General features: G+C 40.7%; 1 protein-coding gene across 1 annotated transcript in view; it reads left to right on the forward strand.

Annotated features, from left to right (window-relative positions):
- Nucleotides 1-14,765, forward strand: part of sorl1 (sortilin-related receptor, L(DLR class) A repeats containing) — a 119,788-nt gene that overhangs the window by 81,377 nt on the left and 23,646 nt on the right. Inside the window, exons 9-12 of the mRNA XM_033631088.2 lie at nucleotides 2,356-2,548; nucleotides 2,924-3,041; nucleotides 12,496-12,569; nucleotides 14,519-14,607. Coding sequence (XP_033486979.1) covers nucleotides 2,356-2,548; nucleotides 2,924-3,041; nucleotides 12,496-12,569; nucleotides 14,519-14,607 — 474 coding nt within the window. The remainder of the gene's footprint in view (nucleotides 1-2,355; nucleotides 2,549-2,923; nucleotides 3,042-12,495; nucleotides 12,570-14,518; nucleotides 14,608-14,765) is intronic.

Below are 14,765 nucleotides of genomic sequence, written 5' to 3' on the forward strand. Positions count from 1 at the left end.
TCCTGTGACATCATCCATCCACTGAGTGAGAGCATACGGGTCGGCCAGTCTGGTCCCGTTGGTCAGTGTTTACTTCTTCAAGTAACACTGGCGGTCCCGGAGAGTGAGTGACCTGACATGGTGCGTTGGTAAATTCAGTCTGACGCTCTACACTAAAATGAGAGCCCTGTTGGTGGAAGAAACGCAGCGTTATATTTCTACATGAATGAACCAACGGTTAAGTTAATCACACATTCACTCCGCTCGGCGCTCTGCTGCTCCGTCTCCACAGACAGAGTGTCCAGAGTGCGCTCTGCCACTCTGAGAGTGCGCTGCTCTGGATAACCCAACGCTACATTCAGACATTCTGACGCAATTTGTTTTAAAGGTCAAATATGAACTTTCATGCTTCATATGCATTAAGATAAATATCTGTGGTTTATTTGCTCCTTTGTCCTTCGTATCAGAAATGATTCCTGCTCAAGCAAAACACACCAGCGCATAAAAATGAACCCTGTGTGTACCTGCAGTCCAAATTAAGCAGGGTCTGCAGGCTTGCTAGTAATTGAGTAGTTCCCATAGCAACCTGAGGAACTGACAGGAAGACCTGGAGTTCGCCTCACAAATGCCTGATAATAGTGACGATACAAAGGCTTTACAAACACAGAGTAATGCTTCTTTATCTAATAAGTGTCAGTTTATTGATCTGACGCCACAACTCTCTCTGACCTCGGAGCTCTGCGTTTATTCTCCCTCTGTGTCTCCGTAATCACATCAGGAAGATCCTGTGTTGTTTTGGCAGAGGCAGGCACAGTGGCGCTCAGGTGTTTGTCTGCCAGTGATGATTCTCTCTGTGTTATGTGACACTGTGTCACCTGTTTATGTGAAGCGTCCTGTGGTCGGTGACAGGCTGGTGAAAATGTGTGTTTTGTATGTGAGAGTGGAGTCCGCCCACACCGTGTCTGGGTAATGAAGTTCAAGCTTCCTGTTTACCTCTCTGTGTGTGAAGTCGCCTCACACAGCTCTGAATTTAAAATGCTGATTCATTTGGTTCACCTGTGTTTGCTTTGCGGTGTTTGGAGCCAAGTGAACAAGAACATGTTCAAGGAAACAAGAGGTTTAAAATCTCTGCAAGAAATGAATCAGCAAAACTTTCTCTCAGCCACTGCAAAGGAACACTTTGCCCACAAAATGACCATTTGTATAACTAGTATCATCCGTGCCAAAATCATATCCGTAAAGACAAATTTGTCTTTATGCCTCCACGCCGGTGATAGCTGATATTAGGCATACTGTTTTCAGTCTGTCCCATTCTTGTCAGCACCTTTTCTCAAGAACACCTTGAGGGATTTCTGTCAAATTTGGCACAAACATACATTTTAAATCAAGGATGAAAATCAGTATTTGGTGGTCAGAGGTCAAGCTTACCATGACCTTGCATCCATCTCATTCGTGTGAAAATAATATCTCAAAAACACCATGAGGGAATTTTGTCAAGTTTGGCAAAAACGTTCAGTTCGACTCAAAGATGAAGTGATTAGGATCTAGTGGTCAAGTTCTTTAATTTTGGCACAAACATGATGAACTGATTACAAGTTGGTGGTCAAAGGTCAAAGGTCAGTGAGATCTCACAAAACATGTTTTAGCCAGAACTCAGGAATTCGTTTGCTTATTATGACCAAACTTGACGCAAATGTCTAACAGGATAAAATAATGAAGGTCAAAAGGTCAAAGGTCAGCTTGACTGTGACATCATCATGTGTCAACGTCATATCTCAGGAACAGAAGGGGAGACATTTGGTCAGATACTGAATTGGTGACTCTAATCTTGAAACTGTGCTGATTGTATAGATCTTCTGTGTGTGAAGCATCCATGTTTTCACTGACATGGATGGAGACTGTCAGAGACACTGGACTGGTGGGCGGAGTCATACAACCACAGGGTGGACTGGTGGGCGGAGTCATACAACCACAGGGTGGACTGGTGGGCGGAGTCATATTATTCCGAAGCAGTAATTCTAGTTGTAGTAAAAGTCAACCGTGTTCAACAACAGTAAAACTATACCAGCCCTTCTAAAGACAAGGTTGGCGTGTCTTAACTGACGCGGCAGGGTTTGACTCGGCACTGGCAAAAGTGGTAAGTGAAAAAAGTTATCGATTCACTGTGGAGACGTGAGAAAAATAAAGTTTTCCTCACAGATTCAGCACAACACGTGGTAACTGATTCACAAATGGTGAACTGTTCCTTTAAGGCTGGAATTACCACAGATTACACCTTTCTTCTGAAAGTAACCGTTTATCATTTATCAGTCACTGTGGTACATTAAGCTCCTCCCACACCCTGGTGGTGACGACGTCTCCCCTCTTGTGTTTCAGGTACTTTGCCAACGAGCCTTTTGCAGACCTGCACCGTGTGGAGGGGCTGCGAGGAGTCTTCATCGCCACGCTCATCAACGGCTCGGTCAGCGAGGACAACATGCGATCCGTCATCACTTTCGACAAGGGGGGGACGTGGGAGCTGCTTCAGCCGCCTGCTGCCGACAGTCTGGGAGGAACTGTGGACTGCCAGGTACGCCGACTAACCTGCGACTGGAAGGATTTAGTTCCTTGATGATGATGATGATGATGATGAGTCTGATCTCATCACCCTGTGAGCTCGTGTGTAGCTCAGTGTTGTGAGCAGATGCTGATGTTAACAGTGCCTCCACAGAGACCTGTGCCTCCTGCAGCAGATGTGCAGTTGCTGTTGAGAATAATGTGGTTCAGTGTTGCAGGTGTCTGACGGTCTCTGTGAGAAACAACCCTCACTTTCTATTTCCAGTTCTTTCCCTGTCTAGTTGTTGACCTACGTCTCATGATGTGAGTGGGTGGAAAATCAGAGAGGAGAGAAGTGAAACCAACTGAACAGCATCATCATGACTCTCCTCTCCTCTCCTCTCCTCAGCTCGGTAAAGGTTGCTCTCTCCACTTGGCCCAGCGGTGGAGCCAGCTGTTCAACATCCAGCTGAGGAGGGTCCCCATTTTATCCAAGGACTCTGCACCGGGACTCATCATGGCCACAGGTGAGGCGACACGCAGCAACATCACAGATAAAGATTTCAAGAACGTCAAAATGCTGAAGAAAACAAGTTGAGTTTTATGTGCAGGAGTCGAGGATAACTCAGTGTGAGCACCAAACTTTCTCCTCATTCAATCTTCAATGTTCGGCCATTGACGTCGCAGTCTGTCTTTTTTTGGGTCGTATGAATCAGTTGAATTTTAGTGGGTTGATCACAGATGGTGCCTTTGAACTATTCAACTTGTAATTGCATTTTCAACCTGCAGTTTTAAAGTTTCAACGGGCTCAGCAGGACGTTGAGTGTGACAGAGGCATCCATGTCATATATTAAACAAGCTAACGGCGCTAACAACAGACTCTAGATTTTAAACAAATGCCAGAAACTGTGTCGTATTAAATATCCGTGAGTTGTAAATTCACGACCTCGAAGCAGAAGCAGTTTTACCGTGGAACGTTTCTCCTCCTCTTGGAGCTGTCTGAACCAAAGAGTAGTGTGAAAGTCAAGAGCGCTCACTCTGCAGCAAAATCTGAGCACCAAAATGTCCCCAGAAGTTCAGTGCACAGCACACTGGAAAAGGAGACCGCTCAACTTGAGGCAATCTCATTCAACTGACGTGTCTCTGACTGGCGATTTAAACCTCTGATTTCAAAGGCCAGCCCTATTTTTTTTATCCAATTTGATTTTTACGCTATTGCACTGGCGATCGATGTGGCCAGAGGCACTATGTTTTCATGTTGTCTGTCTGGCTGTCACATTTTTGTGAACACATTATCTCAAGAAGGCCTTGAGGGAGTTTCCTCAAATTTGGCACAAATGTCCACTTGGACTCAAGAATGGACTGATTACAATTAGTTGGTCAACGGTCAACGATTTTAATTAAAAAAACAAACATAATACGGACGGCTGCAGGAGATCGTTGTTTGTAAGATCCTGTTTAAGTCAATCTAAAATAATAAAATAAAAAAACATTCATTGTTTGTGCTGTGGAAAGTGTCATCAAGTCATGACCTTACATGACCTTACATGACCTCACGTGCCGTGCAAACATCACCGCATCATTACGTCTTTCACCGTAATGATGTGGTGTTTCCCAGTAATGGCTGCGGGACATTGTTGTTTGCAAAACCTGGATATATTGATGTAGAATTTAAACCAGAAGAGTTACAACATTCATTCTTTTTGCAGCAGAAAGCTCAAACTTCTGTCTTCCATGTTATCATGTCGCACGCTTGTGATGACGTCATTGCGTTAAGTTACGTTAGTGCAAAACCACATGAAAACTTGGTTTTCCAGAGGAATGAATAAAGGATCTATCACAACGCCTTTTCACTCTGCTTATACAAAGAAGCACATCTCAAAAACTAAAAATGTACGAAGTTAAAATAACTTTCATAGTGTTCAGAAATGTTTTGTTTATGTTTCTACATTTAAAAAATCATTTGAATTAAATGTTTTGTGTTTTTATTTTGTAAAATCTGATGAAACAATGTCAGATTTTTTATAATTCATTTTTTATGACACAGTTTCAACACTTCAATCAACTATTATGGTTTATAGACTTGTGTGTGTGCCGATTTTAGGGATATGAAACATTTGAAGATCCTCCAACAGATGATGTCATAATACACAAAATACCAATGAAGGCACTGGTGGACTGTTTCAGATGCAGAGTTTAAAGGGTTAAAGTTGCAATCATATTGTATCCTGACTGAAGCCTTGTGATCACATCATATCACAGGGCCTGTGGTGATTCCCACCTGTACACAGAATGTGACAGGGCCAAAAAGTGATCCAATTTTGATCCAGAACAAGGTCAATATTTCCGAGCTATCGCACCACAGCAGGAAGTTTTCACGTCGCAACATCACAACAACGATGCAGAATATTTCTGTTGCGCAGGAGTATTTGAAATTCCATGTTTAATTTGCCTTACTGGAGTCTGTGATGGACAGAAAAGAAAAACATTTTTGAAGGTTTGAGTAATTTTGGCCGGAGTGTGTGTGTGATTGTGTGTGTGTCGGTTAGCCAAGACAGATGAAGAGCCTTTGGGTGCCATCTGTTGGTTGATGGTCACACTGACAGAGCGGCAGCCAGGCGAGCTTGTGTTAGTTTTACAGCCACTTCCTCTTGTTCTGATAACACAGATAAGCTCAGTGTACACAGGAAAGAAGCTATGCAAACCTACAAGTCTTCCTCTGTGGTAATTGAGCTGCCGCTCTATCTGTCTTCGTCTTCCTGTATGACCCAGAGCACAGGAAACACGGCCGCACTCTGAGGAGAAGGTGCAAGAAGCTCCTTGTATTGTGTCGGTGCTTCAGCTGAGAATCAGAAGTCATAAGTGACGGGCGGAGTGTTTTGAAGTGCTGCAGACAGATGGATTCATCAGAGTGAAGAGTTTGTGCGCTTCACTGCTGAGCCACAGTCTCTGCCTGCAGTTTGAAGCCTCTTTGCCTCTTCACAGCTGCTGGAAAGCATTGATTTGTTGATACTCTTCAGTGTCTAGGAGACTGCTTCCCCTGCACCCAGCCAGTCCCTCTAATTAAATTCTTATTAGATAATGGGCATGGAGAGAGAGAGAGAGAGAGAGGGAGAGGGCTGGCAATCGGCGGCTCCCTTCGCTTCGTTATCGCTCTCACACAGATGGGCTAATTACTGCTGCAGCACCCAGCGGGCACTCGACGGGTCAAACACACTCATGAATACAGGACAGCATATACATACACACACTGAGCAGACGTGTTTACATACACAGCAGCCTGAATCAGCCGCTCATAGATTCCCTCACACGTCCTCTGAGATTATTTTTATTACGAATTATAATCATTACTAATATATATAAATTAACATAAAGAGTATTTATTATGACAGTATATCATGCAGCTCAAACTCAAGGTCATTATTAAGAGAAACCTGACTGGTGTGCAGAGGCATACGACCATGTGGCGGTAATTACTTACAGTACCAAGCATTGCTGTCGTCAGCTGGATTAAACTTTGAGTTGCTTGTACATGATAGGACAAAATTTATATTTCAGAAACAGAGTGTGGACATTTTAGCCCATCCTCAACTCTTCATCGGCCTGTTTGAGGGTTCAGACTCGCTTTCAGGGTTCAGGTTACAGTCAGGTTTAGGCTAGGGTAAGGGTTGGGGTTAGACCCCGATCACACAGGAAGTGTTTCAGTAGCTGGAGGCGCCTTTCTGTAAATGATTTTAATGAGAATGAAAATTTTTGCTCGCTGTTTTTGTGCTGCTATGCACCTGGTGTTTCTGAGCTGTAGGCGCCTGGTGTTCTTAATGGAGCAGAAAAGCACCTCATATCATCTCTGCTTTGTTCCCATTGTCCAATCAGATGATTTGAGAGGCGGGCCTTCTGTGGTGGTCACGACAACAAGTTTACAGTTGGTAAACAATGGAGGAGAAACTGGTGGTAGTGGTTGCTGGATACCCAGAGCTATATGGCCTGATGATAGACAGCAGGTTGTCAAACTGCCCCTGAGTCGTCCTAAAATCTGCCTGTAAGCGTCCATGATGGAGGAGAAGCTCCTGGACCAACTGGTGGTACTCCCCATGATCCAGCCTCTTTTTTAGGGTCTCATGTACCCACACAGATCTCTGTTTATCTGCTGACAGCCTCTCACCCTCAACCAGAGCTACAGACAGCACCCTCTGCCTCAACATGGCAGCAGCTACACACTGATTACTGCAGGATAAATGAAATAAATAGATACATTATAGATTGATTACATAGGAAGGTTAGTGTAAGGACGTGATGGGGTGGTTGCCTGGCAACAATAGAAATGCACAGCAAACATTTTTTTTACTATTGATATTCAATTAAAAGAGAAAAGGCAGTGTGATGCACCTTGAGTTTTACAACCTTCACAACACGTCCTGTGTGATCAGGGCCAAAGGATTTAGTTGTGATGGTTCTGTTCAGGGACTGTTCTCTATCAGAGGAACGGTGTGACGGGGTGTTTTGATTCTGACCCTCCCTGAAGCTAGAAACATTTTACCTTGAGTCTCCCTGAGTGACTGGTGGAAACTCAGTGACCCTCCCTCCTTCATTAATTAGATTCTAACAACTTAACCTTTGATGTTTAAAAGTTAAAAATTTAAGATGAAATCCTGGAGTTGAAAAAAGCCTTGTGCATGCTGCTTAGTTAGTTCAAACTACTTATTTTTAGCCACATTTTATATTAGATGTAGAGTAAAGTGATTTTAATGAAATGTCACTATTTAAAGCTCAGATCTGGTTCATTAATTTTCTTCTGACAGAAGCATTTCTCACACATGATGTGTTCAGTGACCGTCGAATGTGAAAATCCAAAGATAATTTCTGTTTTTACAGTTTCTGGCTACAATAAATGGTGTACTTTTGGCAATTTCTAAAGAAAACACGTCTTCCAAGCTCCTGTTTTCTTTAGAAATCGCTGAGATTTATCACCAATAATTGCCACCAAAAATTATCGCAAGATTTTGGAAAATTGGCAAAACTTGGAAGCCATGTTTTTGTCAAGAATTGCTAAGAATGACCACAAAAAAATATCCCCAAAATTTGGAAACTCATGTGTCATGTTTCCTCATAAATCACCAAGAATAATCCCCAGAATTTGGAAACATGTTTTCTTAAAAAAAATCTGCAGTGAAACAAATACAAATACAACCATTGTATGCAGCTCCGTTAAGCCAAAATATAAAACACAAATTCCTTCCCAGTGCTTAGGAAACGATTTAACATGCCTCCCTGTTTTTGCACCACCCCCTTCTCTCTTATAAATAACGAACAGTCCCTCAGGGTAACAGGCCAGATAAGGTATTATGTCAGTCAGGGTCCTCACAAAGATAGAAGTACAAGAATGTGTGTATGTGTCGTGGAGAAACATTAAAAAGCAGTGATAAAAGACGGAGAGGAGAGTCGACTGCTGAGGTCAGAGACGTCGTATTTACATTTACAGTTGTTTGATAAAGTCCTATTAAACACTCTCAGAGGATTTGATTTGCCATTTTTAATTCACTTCCCATCATTTTGGCGTTCGTGATCATCCCTTGGCGCTGCCTAAAACGTCTTTTGGAGCGCCACAAATCCCTCTGTGCAGGAAGAACCCAGCGTCCATCACACCTGTCAGTGGCACTGGGTGTGGTCAGAGGTGAAACAGGTCTGAAACAGTCGGCCAACACAAAACACAGCTTCTCAGCCTGCTGTTAAGTTTCTCCTGAAGCAGTGATCATGACAGAACTGTAGTTACCACACAAACACAGCGGCGCCATGTTCTGCCAGCTTCATATCTGCACAATGGGCACAGAGAGTCTCTGGAACATTTGTTTATTGTCTGGAATCTCTGGCTCCTTGTGTGATGATATTTAATGAGAGTCATTAACCAGTTTTACACAGAGACACAGTGCAATTCATTTCCGAGGCGATCTTCCAGTCCTCCACAGAGACACCGTGTTACCCTCATTTCAGTCTGAGCCTCTCTGAGTCATTCACCCTGAAGTGAGAGTTGATTAACAGGACTGATGTGTGCACATGTGTCGAAGGCAGGCGCTGCTGGTGTTAATCACCCAGTCCTGAAATACCATTGTTCTTGATGGATGGAGGGATAGATGTGTGTTGTAGGTGAATGTGTGTTTGTGTTTGTTACCTGCTGCAGAGGGAGAGAATGTTTCCTAGTCTGACTTACAGACGACCTAATTAGCTCTGTAACTGTGAATCCATGTCAAAATTTTCAGGCTTTTTCAAAAGTAGTAAATGAACTTAAGCTCCATTTCCACCAAACCCTTTCAGTCCAGCACCTTTGGACATGGTACCTAGACCCTCGGTCTGTTCAGACAGTCCTCTTAAATCAATCAATTCAATCAATCAATTTTATTTATAAAGCCCAATATCACAAATCACAATTTGCCTCACAGGGCTTTACAGCATACGACATCCCTCTGTCCTTATGACCCTCACAGCGGATAAGGAAAAACTCCCCAAAAAACCCTTTAACAGGGAAAAAAATGGTAGAAACCTCAGGAAGAGCAACTGAGGAGGGATCCCTCTTCCAGGACGGACAGACGTGCAATAGATGTCGTACAGAACAGATCAGCATAATAAATTAACAGTAATCCACATGACACAATGAGACAGAGAGAGAGAGAGAGAGAGAGAGAGAGAGAGAGAGAGAGAGAGAAGGAGAGAAGGTGCCCGGTGTATTGTAGGGGGGTCCTCCGGCAGACTAGGCCTAAGTCAGCCTAACTAGGGGCTGGTACAAGGCAAGCCTGAGCCAGCCCTAACTATAAGCTTTATCAAAGAGGAAAGTCTTAAGTCTAGTCTTAAATGTGGAGACGGTGTCTGCCTCCCGGACCGTAACAGGAAGATGATTCCACAGGAGAGGAGCCTGATAGCTGAAGGCTCTGGCTCCTGATCTACTTTTGGAGACTTTAGGGACCACGAGTAACCCTGCGTTCTCAGAGCGCAGTGTTCTGGTGGGATAATATGGCACTATGAGCTCTCTAAGATATGACGGAGCTTGACCATTTAGAGCTTTATAAGTTAACAGTAGGATTTTAAATTCAATTCTGGATTTTACAGGGAGCCAGTGCAGAGAAGCTAAAACAGGAGAAATATGATCTCGTTTCTTAGTTCCTGTTAGTACACGTGCTGCTGCATTCTGAATTAGCTGGAGAGTTTTTAAGGACTTACTAGAGCTACCTGATAATAGAGAGTTACAGTAATCCAGCCTACTCCGAGGTTTCTTACGGTAGTGCTAGAGGCCAGAGCAATGCCATCTAGAGAAACTGTGTCATCAGATAAAGAGTCTCTGAGTTGTTTGGGGCCAAGAACAATAACTTCAGTTTTGTCTGAATTTAACATCAGGAAATTGGTGCTCATCCAGGTTTTTATGTCTTTAAGGCAGTTATGGAGTTTAGTTTATTGATTACTTTCTTCTGGCTTCATCGATAAATACAACTGAGTATCATCCGCATAACAATGGAAATTTATAGAGTGATTTCTAATGATGTTACCTAAAGGAAGCATATATAGAGTAAATAGGATTGGTCCGAGCACAGAACCTTGCGGAACTCCAAAACAAACTTTAGTACGTAAAGATGATTCATTATGAACGTGAACAAACTGAAAACGATCAGATAAATAAGATTTAAACCAGCTTAGTGCAGAACCTTTTAGGCCAATTAAGTGATCCAGTCTCTGCAGTAGAATTTGATGGTCAATTGTGTCAAACGCCGCACTAAGATCTAATAAAACAAGTACAGAGACAAGTCCTTTGTCTGAAGCAATCAGAAGGTCATTTGTAATTTTAACTAGTGCTGTCTCAGTGCTATGATGCACTCTAAATCCTGACTGAAATTCCTCAAATAAATTATTATCATGGAGAAAATCACACAGCTGGTCTGCGACTACTTTCTCAAGGATCTTTGACATAAAGGGAAGATTAGATATTGGTCTATAGTTGGCTAACACCTCTGGATCCAGGGTGGGCTTTTTTAGGAGAGGTTTAATTACAGCTACCTTAAAAGACTGTGGTACATAGCCTGTTAATAAGGATATATTGATCATATCTAATATATGAGTGTTAACTAAAGGAAAGACCTCCTTAAGTAGCCTAGTTGGGATGGGGTCTAAGAGACACGTTGATGATTTAAATGAAGAAATCACTGTGGTCAGTTCTTGAAGAGAAATTGGGGAGAAGCAATCTAAATATATATTAGGTCTTACAGCTGTGGCTTAAATGTGGGCGGGGTTGTTGTCACTCACTGCTCCGTCCAGCACTCGCTGTATTTCCTCATCAGTGGTGACACAGATGGAAGTCTGCACCTGGTTTATCATCCACAGAACGAGGCTGCACGCCCACATTTTCACAACAAAATAGAACAGGCTGCAGTGAGAGTCTCTCTCCATGGGATATTTAAAAATAGCAGCTTTGTGCATTTAGTCCTTCTCAGGCAAGCTCAGGGGTTTAGTGTTGCTGTAGCCCACAGGAAGTGAGGATTAGAATATATGACCTTCACATAATCCGCTCCAAATTAATCTATATTTTTAAAGTCATTACTAAAAGTATGTGTCATATAAAAGACACTATACAAGGTGCCACCTGCTCAGCAGTTAAGCTTCACACAGTGGTGACACAGCCACTGTGAGCAATTTAAGGTTCAGTTGGTGCTTCTCAAAGTCAAGTCCTTAGTAGGACAGGTCCTTCCAAGTCGGGTCCTACAGAGGCAAGGCACGACTTCTTCCTGGCATTTGGTGAACACATTGGAACAGGTTACCGAGTGCCCGGGTGTGTGTCATTGAAGAGGCCCCGCCTTCAATTCTGGCAAATTTTGTGCAAAGAATTGTGGGTACTCCATGCCCGCTGAGGGTACACCAATGCATTTTTGAAAATTCTCTGAAGGAAGGACTCTGTTCTCTGTAGAATTCCAAGGATCCAGTCCTTCGTTGGGATTCAGTGACGCAGCCTCCTTGAAGTTTGGCCATTTAAGGATCCTTCCTTGACTTTGAGAAGAGTCTCGCCCGAGGACACTTTGACATGTAGACTTCAGGGATCAGGGATCAACGAGTGCTCTACCTCCTGAACCACAGCTGCCCCTCGTCACTGGGATCCCTAGGTCATGGAAAACCTGGAGCAGTCTTAGAAAAGTTGAATTTTGTTGTGTGTAATGAAATTGTTACTGAGGATAACCACCACCCTCCATGTAATGTAACATAACTGGTGACCGGTTGACGGAGGCATGGAACCACGAGGCGGTACTTCTAGTTTAGCCATGCTACAGCTGCATGGCTCTGGAAAAGGCGATGTTGTCTGGTTCAAACTGAGATGTATCTACAAATATTGGATGGACTGCCTTGAAAATATTTGAACAGACATGTATGAATTCTGCAGACTCTGGTGATCCCCTGAGTTTTCATCGAGCTAACAAGAAGGTCAGATTTGATGTTTAACTCGAGAAAAATCGTGTGTGTGGCTTCACATATTTATGCTCCCTGATATTCAGTCTCACAAGAGCTCTGCACCATCCAGGTGAGCTAAACACATCTCTGAACACCTTATGCTTATGGTTACAACGAATGACAACAAATGTCTCATTGTACGTCACAGTGAACATCACAGTCGCGGCTGGAGACTCTTCATCCTGTTACTTTTCTGAAAAACAATTAAAAAAGGAAGCTTCCATTTCTCCATGTTAGATTTGATCCTGTGTCTTTGTGAAGTGCTTCAGGAGCTCATTCCTGCCTCGTTAAATAACAACACGCTGTCAGAGGAAAGTATTTGTCAGAGCATACAAAGGCCACATGCATGAACAGATACAGAGTGCTATGGTTGAGCTCTTGGGTTACACAGTTTTCCATATGTGACAGCAGAAGCAGCGGCCACATGAAGTCTGTAACGCTGAGGGAAAACCCCCAGAATGTGTGTGTGTGTGTGTTAAATGCCTTTTTGTCCTCTGATTGCAGGATCTGTCGGCAGGAACTTGGCCAACAAGCCTAATGTGTATGTATCCAGCAGCGCCGGAGCTCGGTGGAGAGAGGTCAGTACAAAGTCTGACACAGATGACAAGAAAAACACAGCTTGTAAAACGCAGTCGCAGTCAGCTCGTCTATCAAAGAGAGCTCTCAACATGTCACCATGAATTTCATCTGAGGGCCTATAGACGAACACAGGCATTACAGACCTGCTGCGCTATTTGCTTGGACTGGGTTTTTCTATGGAAAACATATTTAGAAGAGGTTGGATATGAGCATCAGTTCAGACTGTAACAAATACACTGCATCATTTAAAGATGCCATTTGATAATGATTTGCAGCAGAGGCTGTTTTAAACTCTCCACAGTTATCATGGTATTTAAGTCACAATACAGTGTTATTGTGATTTTAAATGCTTTGCAATATGCTGAGTATCACAATAACATATAGTGTGATATATTACATTTTATAATCTTTTTCCAACTGCACATTTTGTCCCCAAAGGAAAAGTTAGTCGCCATCTATTTTTAAGGTATTCACAGTTTTTTTTTTTTTTTAATTTTAGGGTATTCACAGTTTTTTACTTTAAGGTAATTACAGGTTTTTTTTGTTTGTTTGTTTGTTTGTTTTTTTAAGGTATTAACAGTTTTTTTTTTAATTTTAGGGTATTCACAGTTTTTTACTTTAAGGTAATTGCAGTTTTTTGTTGTTTTTTTAAGGTATTAACAGTTTTTTTTTTTTTTTAATTTTAGGGTATTCACAGTTTTTTATTTTAAGGTAATTACATTTTTTTTTTTTTTTTTTTTTAAGGTATTAACAGTTTGTTTGTTTTTTAATTTTAAGGTACTCACAGTTTTTTAAATTATTATTTCAAGGTATTAACAGTTTTTTTATTTTAAGGTATTAACAGTTTTTTATTTTAAGGTATTAGCAGTTTTTTTTATTTTACGGTATTAACAGTTTTTTTTATTTCACAGTATTAACAGTTTTTTATTTTAAGGTATTAACACTTTTTATTTTTTTTATTTTAAGGTATTAACACTTTTTTTATTTTAAGGTATTAACACTTTTTATTTTTTTTATTTTAAGGTATTAACACTTTTTTTATTTTAAGGTATTCACATTTTTTTAATTTTAAGGTATTAACAGTTTTTTTTATTTTAAGGTATTAACACTTTTTTATTTTAAGGTATTAACACTTTTTATTTTTTTATTTTAAGGTATTAACACTTTTTTTATTTTAAGGTATTAACACTTTTTATTTTTTTTATTTTAAGGTATTAACACTTTTTTTATTTTAAGGTATTCACATTTTTTTAATTTTAAGGTATTAACACTTTTTTTATTTTAAGGTATTAACACTTTTTTTATTTTAAGGTATTAACACTTTTTATTTTTTTATTTTAAGGTATTAACAGTTTTTTTTATTTTAAGGTATTAACAGTTTTTTTATTTTAAGGTATTAACACTTTTTATTTTTTTTATTTTAAGGTATTAACACTTTTTTTATTTTAAGGTATTCACATTTTTTTTTAATTTTAAGGTATTAACAGTTTTTTTTTATTTTAAGGTATTAACACTTTTTTATTTTAAGGTATTAACACTTTTTATTTTTTTTATTTTAAGGTATTAACACTTTTTTTATTTTAAGGTATTCACATTTTTTTTTTAATTTTAAGGTATTAACAGTTTTTTTTATTTTAAGGTATTAACAGTTTTTTTTTTTTATTTGAGGTATTCACAATTTTTTGTTTTTAATTTGAGGTTTTCACAGGTTTTTTAATTTTAAGGTGTTTGAGTTTTTGTAGATCCGTTGTATGTTTGCAAAAATATTTTTGTGAGTTTACAAATCTTTTTGTGTATTTATGGAAGTTGTTTTAAATTTACAGATTAAACACACAGATTGTGGATCGGTTCACATTACTGTTACTGAGACAGATCTGTCTCTGTATTGAAGCCTGTTGTGTTTCTGATGTTCCAATAGTTGACCATATGTTCTCTCTGTGTCGACCAGGCTCTTGCAGGCCCTCATTTCTACACATGGGGTGACCACGGTGGGATCCTGATGGCAATCGCTCAAGGAGGCTCCACCACACATCTCAAGTAAGTGACCGGTTTAAACGTTCCTCCAGGATCCGAGCTCAGAAGCCAAATGTGTCACTCAGTTGTTTCTCCATAAACACAAACAGTTTCCAACATTAAACCCTGAGAGGCTGATTTGTGACGGGAAGCCTTCCATTTAAAAGCCCCCAAACAGCTTG

Source organism: Epinephelus lanceolatus, chromosome 4, assembly GCF_041903045.1.
Source record: "Epinephelus lanceolatus isolate andai-2023 chromosome 4, ASM4190304v1, whole genome shotgun sequence".
NCBI lineage: Eukaryota > Metazoa > Chordata > Actinopteri > Perciformes > Serranidae > Epinephelus > Epinephelus lanceolatus.